General features: G+C 44.7%; 1 protein-coding gene and 1 long non-coding RNA gene across 2 annotated transcripts; both read right to left on the reverse strand.

Moving 5' to 3' along the window:
* Positions 1-216: 216 nt before the first annotated feature.
* On the reverse strand, positions 217-3,065 carry LOC113914961. Its single transcript, XR_003517554.2, has 3 exons — positions 2,855-3,065; positions 2,028-2,156; positions 217-1,820 (listed from the first exon to the last, which is right to left on the reverse strand). It is a non-coding gene; the product is annotated as an uncharacterized LOC113914961 (long non-coding RNA).
* Positions 3,066-7,051: 3,986 nt separating this feature from the next.
* On the reverse strand, positions 7,052-7,339 carry LOC113915075 (small ubiquitin-related modifier 2-like). Its single transcript, XM_027580787.1, has 2 exons — positions 7,186-7,339; positions 7,052-7,128 (listed from the first exon to the last, which is right to left on the reverse strand). Exons 1-2 carry the CDS (start codon positions 7,337-7,339, stop codon positions 7,052-7,054), a joined length of 231 nt encoding a protein of 76 aa, XP_027436588.1.
* Positions 7,340-7,867: the final 528 nt, after the last annotated feature.

Below are 7,867 nucleotides of genomic sequence, written 5' to 3' on the forward strand. Positions count from 1 at the left end.
TGATAAAATATCACAAATTTAACAACTCCCTATTTAAGCATGACAATATTAATCAAAAGAATATTTGTTGAAATTAGGATATTTTTCCTCTTTATACTATGGCACAAAATAATACAAACTACATTAAAAATACAAGAAAACGTGAAATCTGAAGACCCTCTTCTAAAGAAATCATTAGCCTTTACAAAAGGATGACTAAAGCAAATCACTGGAGATTTAAAACAATCTGTTTATTTTTTTCGTACAGATAGTCTTGAGGTTGTGCTTTAATTTCTCAGTGACCTTACATAATAACAGATATTTACAACCTCAATATTATACTAGTCCAAGCCCCCTCAGAATCAATTAGACAGAATATTATGTCTAGAATTATATAAAAGTAGTATTAAAGTTCATATTAAAAATTATAAAAAATACTTGGAGTGATAAAATAAAATAATCTCATAGGTATATATAATATTTCAATATTTTCTAGATTTCAAATGGAGCATATACACAAAAAGGAAAAGTCAGTCCATATAAAGAAAGGAAAAGAAGAATGTCAAATCAATAAAATGTGGAGGTAATCTCCAAGAAGCCACAAGATCAATTTATAAAAGGCACCAATTACTTTAATTACAACAGATTTTAGTTGTGAACCTATAGTCACGTTATCTGCATTCCTTCCCAGGTACTTAAAGCTATGATGAATTACAAATTTGGGCTATTTTGGTCTTAGGACAAAAATATGAATTTCTACACAGATTAAAGTGTCCCAAACTTGTACCTCAAATTTTGCATCATTAGGAAACTACTATTGCTGCCGAAATAAAATCTTTCCTTGCCTAAGAACATATGAAATTCACTGTTCTTATAAAAGATACTGTCCCACTTTCTCAGTTCCTCCCAAGCTCCTTGGAAGAGCTGCCCATACTCCCTATGTCCTCCTGTCACGGTCCCTTCATTCCTCAACCCTCTGCCATGTGACTCCTGTGCCATTTCTCCTTTCAACCTGCTCTGCCAATCACCTGCCGGTTGTCACAGAAAACAGATAGCGATGCTCCTCTGTCCTGGGTCCCCACCTGCTTCTGTGGCCTTCACCCACTTTCCATTCCCGTGGTCTCCTGTGTCTGTGATTCACCAGCCCCGCTCCCACTCCCCTCCCCGGACAATGGAAGCCATCAGTAGGTTCAGAGAATGTGCGTAGCATCCAAAGCTGATGAGCCCATCTCTGCTGCCTCAAGCCTTGGCACCTTCTTCTCTGTCCATCTGCCAGTGGGACAGGTTTTCCTGAGTTTTCCACTGACCCCTCCAACTCCTGATGTGCGAAATGGAACCCCTGCCCTGTCTGGGTACATCACAGTCACTCCTGAGTTGTGGGACTAGAAACCAGGCAGCCTGTCAGCCAGAGAAGCCAAGTGTTTGTGAAGGAGGAGGAGATACAGGGTGAGGAGAGCTGCATTTGCAGGTGAGATGACACCAAGGGTGACCAGACAGTGTTTGGTGTTGGGGGGGCAAGAGCCCATGGGCAGGAGGGAAGTGAGGAGGGGAACTGGGAGGAGACGGGAGGATGCTGTGTGCTCCTCAGGAGCACATGTGGAGGGAGAGAGGCCCAGAGAGGGTCAAGGATGGCCAAGGATGGGGACGGGGGAGTGGACACCTCCACCAACAGGGGGAGAACAGTTAGCGAGGCTTCCATTCCTGTCCTTTTCCTTGATATCTATTACAGAAATCTTGACCTTTACAGCAGAAGGTTGAAATCTTCATGGCTCCTAGATGGAAACTTACAGGTAGGCAATGATCAGAGCAGTCCAGTTCAGTGTGGTTGTAGCGCCACCCATCTGGAAGAGAAGGACGTTCATACTCAGGGTCAGAGAGCATAGTTGGAGCTCAAAGTAAGAGGACTTTCCCCAACCATGCCCAGTCTGGCTTCTGGACTAGGGGCACACCCACCTCCCAGCAAAGCTCCCTCAGACTGGAGGGCCCCTCCACAGTTTCAGGAGGCAGGCACCAGCTCAAGCCAGTAGAGCCTGGCTCGACAGCATTACCTCGCTCCGTGAAAATGAAGAAATCTCTGGTTCTGCAGCCAGGACCTTGTTCCATGGTGCAATTGCCCTTGCCCCTCAAACAATGACCTCTCTTAAAATTGTTGCAGACCATGCATAATGTGGCTGGACCTGTGGAAAAGAGACATGAAGGTTAATCCTAGGGTTGAATGGATTGAGACTAAGGTGTGCTAGGATACTGGTAGGAATGAAGAGTTCAAGGGGAAACCATGACCCTAAACACTTCTTCCAATATACTCTTAAGAACTCAATGAGAACATCTACACACAGCTGCCTGAGGCTAGGAATCTATTAGAAAATGATAGGACATAAGGACTGTAGAGGCTCCAAAGTAGGGATGCAGTCTTACAAAATTTCCTACCGTACCTCCCCGTAAAAGTCATCTGATGCCCAAACACATCCACATGGCAACAATGCACTTGCTATGGCAATACTGGTTCAGCATAAGCCATTCAATGACTTGTTCTTTCTAGAACACTACTCTAGGCTGCTTCTTTATAGAAAGTCTCGAGGTACCGTTGGCTCTGTTGCTTAGGGCCATCCCAGCCAGCCCCAAGGCCCTAAAGCGGGAAGAGCACTTGGCCCCAATCTGCCCCAAGGGAGTGACTGACTCCACACTGAGATCTTAGGAAGGGACCTGAACTCTTTCCCTGGGAGTAGTCGGGATGGGGACAGCAGACAGAGACCTTAAACCCTTGGGGGGCAGATCATCCCAGAACCTCATCCTTAACCCTGTTCCCTCCCAGCCAGCTCAGGCCACCACCCTGGGGCTGCTCCCTCACCCCTGCCCGGCCGCCCCAGGGCCTCACCCACTCCTTGGAAGAACACAAAAGGGAAGACTGCCAGCAGCAGGAGCAGGAGCAGGGACTTGTCCATCTCAGTTTGGGACGGCAGCAAGATGCACAGGCTGGCTGGAGAAGGAAGCAGACTGCCCAGCAAGGGCGAGGACAGATTGTTCTAGAACCTGGACTTGACTGCTCCCAAGCTGTGGGCAGAAGCTTCCTTTTGTGTACCCACCAAGGCAGGTTTCACCACCGCCCAGGCCCAGGAAAGGCTCCCACAGACCTAGCCCCATTGGATACTTCCAAAGACAGAGGATGTCCCACGTGCCCCTCCTGTTCCCTTGAGACTGCCTCTGGCTGAGCGGGGGAGCTGCTGCTTGGCTGGATCTGCTGGGCCCTCAGCAGTCCCTGCCCCTTCACTCTCTGGACATCCCACTGTGCCAGGTCCAAGACAGGGGCTTATGTGGGCAGGGCTTTGCTAACTACCCATTTCCTCTGGGTGCAAAGTCCCGTATGACCATCTCCCCACCAGTTCCATGGCCCAAGCCAGTCCTCAGCCTGGTAGACACCCTGCTTCAGGGCTCAGGATGCATTCATCACAGGCGTGGTCCATACCTTTTGCTGCCCCTTCCCTCTCCCTATGTTGTGCTCATAGTTAGGACAGGGCCTTCTGCTACATAAAAATTATTCACGACATTTGTTAAAGATAGTAAGGTAGACTTTATCCAAGGGGGCAATTGTAAGAGGGTTTTGTAGTAGAGGAAAGAGATAGGACTCAGCTCTGAATCCAAGACAATCAAATGGAGATTTACAGCCAAGAAGCAGAGTGGGGTCTGTAATGCAAAACCACTGAGAAGACTTGTCGGGTCTGTGAGAATTCTCACTAGGTGGACTGGTGGACTGAACACGAGTCTTGCCGGAGGCAGGGCAGGGTGATAGGATATGGAGGGCTAGGGATGAGATATTCGATCAGATATCAAGGTGAAGGTGTTTTGCTAAACTGACCCAGCAGGCTTCTTGCTAAAACTGGACATAACAGGCCCAAAGTCAGGAACTAGTCAGAAAGAGTACTCAGGGGAGCTTTATTCACGTTTGGTGGAAGTAGGGAGTTTTTGTGACCTCTTGGTAGTAAATTGGTATTGGCAATGTGAGAATAGTTATAATAACAATCATTTATTTTGTATTTTCTATAAACCAGGATCTACATCTGCTGCCACCATAGAATGTGATTATTTAAGATATATCTTCCGCCTGTCATAAATACATAAAATATACAGCAAATACTATCCAAACGACAAAATAGAAGCCTTATAGATAGATAGTGGCTAGGTTCTTTAATAAAGAATAAAACAATCCCTACTATATTCAACTGTCTTATTTTGCTGGCCCCTAAAAACACAGACTCACGTTCACCAAGATGAATTTACTTCAGAGAAACACTCGCACTTACTGCTCCGGGACCTGGCTGGAAGGTTCAGAATTTAACGAACATTCTGTATCCGTGTGGCTCGCAAGGCTGGTGGACACACCAAGCAACTCAGGTGCAAATTATTTTTCTGACTTTTTGATTCCAATTTTCTACTTACATCCACTCAAGTGTCTTCAGTTCACTTATTGTGCCTGATAAAAATAGCCAACCCTCCGCCAGAGTATTTATGCTTGGAGATCCAGCCAAGGGAAGGAGAGAGACCATGGAGCAAGATCCCAATATGTGGGGTGGGCTCTGGAGAAAATGACCCAGGTAGCAGTGGTGCCTTCTTGTTGCCCTCTGTCCTCTTCCATCTAGACAACACATTCTCAGCAGAGACCTTGACAGTCATGTTTCCCAGAAAATCAGAAGCAGTTAGCACAATGCACGGGACAGAGCAGGAGCTCAAGAAATATTTCTGAGTATTTTTGGGTGTTGAGTTTGAGAAGTTCTTTGTAGATCTTGGATACCAGTCCTTTATCTGTAGGGTCATTTGTAAATATCTTCTCCCATTCTGTGGGTTGCCTCTTTGTCTTGTTGACTGTTTCCTTTGCTGTGCAGAAGCTTTTTGTCTTGATGAAGTCCCAAAAGTTCATTTTTGCTTTTGTTTCACTAGCTTTTGGAGATGTATCTTGAAAGAAGTTGCTGTGGCCAATGTCAAAGAGGTTACTGCCTATGTTCTCCTCTAGGATTTTGATGGATCCCTGTCTCACATGGAGGTCTTTCATCCACTTTGAGTTTATCTTTGTGAATGGTGTTGGAGAATGGTCAAGTTTCATTCTTCTGCATGTGGCTGCCCAATTTTCGCAGCACCATTTATTGAAAAGACTGTCCTTTTTCCATTGCATGTTTTTTCCTGCTTTGTCAGAGTTTATTTGACCATAGAGTTGAGGGTCCATATCTGGGTTCTCTATTCTGTTCCATTGGTCTATATGTCTGTTTTTGTGCCAGTACCATGCTGTCTTGGTGATCACAGCTTTGTAATATAGCTTGAAATCGGGCAACGTGATGCCCCCAGCTCTGTTTCTCTTTTTCAACATTTCCTTGGTGATTCGGGGTCTTTTCTGATTCCATACAAATTTTAAGATTGTTTGTTCCAGCACTTTGAAAAATGTCATTGGAATTTTGATCAGGATGGCATCGAAGGTATAGATTGCTCTGGGTAGCACAGACATTTTAACAATGTTTATTCTTCCGATCCATGAGCATGGAATATTTTTCCATCTTTTTGTGTCTTCTTCAATTTCTTTCATGAGTGTTTCGTAGTTCCTAGAGTATAGATCCTTTACCTCTTTGGTTAGGTTTATTCCGAGGTATCTTATGGTTTTTGGTGCTATTGTAAATGGAATCATTTCTCTAATTTCTCTTTCTACAGTTGTGTTTTTAGTGTATAAGAAAGCAACTGATTTCTTGGAATTGGAAACATGAAGGATGCCATGTGTTAAATTCATCTGAAGCCCACAAGTGCCTCCCAGACTCATGAACTTGGCGAAAATCCAGTAGTGAGACTAATCTATGCCTCTATTCTAAGCTTAATTATTAATAAAGTCCCATTTACTCCCAATGTGCCCCAGTCCAGAGGATAAATTATGCAACCAGCCTACTCAGAGGTGACCAGGCACAATCTCTCACCCAGTGCAGAACCTCCTCCTCTGCAGCATCCAGACAGTGGGCATCCAGAACCACCACACTTCCAGGCCCACGTCAGTCCCCATCGGATCTTCCCGTCACGTGTCTAGGCTGAGACCCAACAGGGTGCCTTCGCCAGAGCACAGACTCAGAAGTCAGATCCATCTGGGTTTAAAGCCTCATTCCAGCATTTAAAAATTTTAAGGCCAGGGGCGCCTGGGTGGCTCCGTCGGTTAAGCGTCTGCCTTTGGCTCAGGTCATGATCCCAGGGTCCTGGGATTGAGTCCCGCATCAGGCTCCGTGCTCAACCATGAGTCTGCTTCTCCCTCTGCCCCTCCCCACCACGCGTGTGTGCACTCTCTCGCTCTCGCAAAAATAAATAAATAAAAAAATTTTTTAAGGCCATGACAAGTTACATCATGTTACATTTCGATTCCTCTACCAAGGAGAAATGATAATAGTACCTAACTCACAGAATGGCTCTAGGAAAAAAAAAATTATACTCACACACTGAATGTCAGGTTTTGATTTTTATTTTTTTTAAACAAGAAGTTTATTTAAACAACAAGATGCTTGAGTTGAAGGGAAAACTACCTAAGATTCATTTCTTTTAGAGTAATATATCCCCACTTAAAGACAGATTGCCATACATGTAACAGCTACGTACAAAAAAGTTATAAAATTGTCCTTGGTTTTACAATGATAAATGAAAAACATTAAAATTCTCCAGTTGAACAAGGTATGCAAGGATTTTTATGTTGTTCTTTTTTTGTTAAACAGTGAGAGCAAAATAACTTACTGGAATATGAAGATAAGAGCTGCCTGAGCATGCCACTAATGGGGAGAGGGGATATTTTCACAGAAGCAGTATTTTTCCCCATCCCATCTCCATTTGATGTTGATCAAAACATACCATTGGCCATTTAGTTAAAAAATTGCGATATGCTTGTGCACATACACAGTTACTTTATGTACAATAAAGGAACAGGGAAAGGGAAAATGAAAGAATAGAGAAAACTATACTGTAGTAGTCAGGATGTGGTGGAACCAAATTGTGGCTTTCTAATTGAGAATGTCTTCTTGGTCTGGAGGAACAGAGTTCTGGAGTAAAGTAGCAGGTTCCCTTTTTAGTAGACACCTCCTATCTGCTGCTGGAACAGATCAATTGTATCTTCATCCTCTGTTTCCAACTGTGCAGGTGTGTCTGTTTCATTGATTGGCTGCCCATCAAATCAGAATCTGATCAGCCTCATTGACAAACCCTGTTGTTCACAATAGGCTTTCATTGGTTTACTAAGTGGTGTATGCCTCTTAATCTTAAACCGCACCACAGAACCATCCTGCCCCGCCACCTTCAAATTAATATGATCATCGTTCTCAGTCTTGACTCCTTCCTTGGGCTTTTCATTGGCCATGGCGAGCACCAGAGTCTCCTCGGCTGCCACTTCACCAAAGAGGTACCAGGTCCGCACCGAACAAGCACACAACCAGCACCGAATGGCAGGTTTTTAGCACAATGTCCAATGCAGAGTAAGGATCCAATAACTATTACCTCAATTATCCGTATTATTGTTCTGTCTCAATGCTAACAATTATGACTCTTAATAAAAACTGGATTTAAAATCGGTACTAGGAAATATCACAAGCTTATAGTTAGTGACGCCTAGTCTCTGCCTGTGCGGTCAGCAGTCCTAACTTCACTCCCAGCACACACACACTGACACACACATTCCTCCATATGGACATGCCCTTCCCTTCCCCCAACAGCACACAAAGGCCACAGCTACCTTGCCTCTCCCAAAGGCAGGCCGAGTCCCTGATCCACCATCTCCCATCACGTCCCTCCCTCTCGTTCATGTTCTATCCCGGGAACCTGCTGCCACCGTCCAGACCAATGACAAATTGTAGCAGCAAGAACCGGAGTGTTACTTTATGAGGCAGTG

This window comes from Zalophus californianus, chromosome 11 (genome assembly GCF_009762305.2).
Source record: "Zalophus californianus isolate mZalCal1 chromosome 11, mZalCal1.pri.v2, whole genome shotgun sequence".
NCBI lineage: Eukaryota > Metazoa > Chordata > Mammalia > Carnivora > Otariidae > Zalophus > Zalophus californianus.

Coding starts and splice junctions, on each gene's coding strand:
- LOC113915075 (XM_027580787.1), bottom strand. CDS start 7,339: ATGGCCAATGAAAAGCCCAAGGAAGGAGTCAAGACTGAGAACGATGAT. Junction 7,129..7,185: donor AGCCTATTGTGAACAACAGG/GTTTGTCAATGA, acceptor TCAATGAAACAG/ACACACCTGCACAGTTGGAA.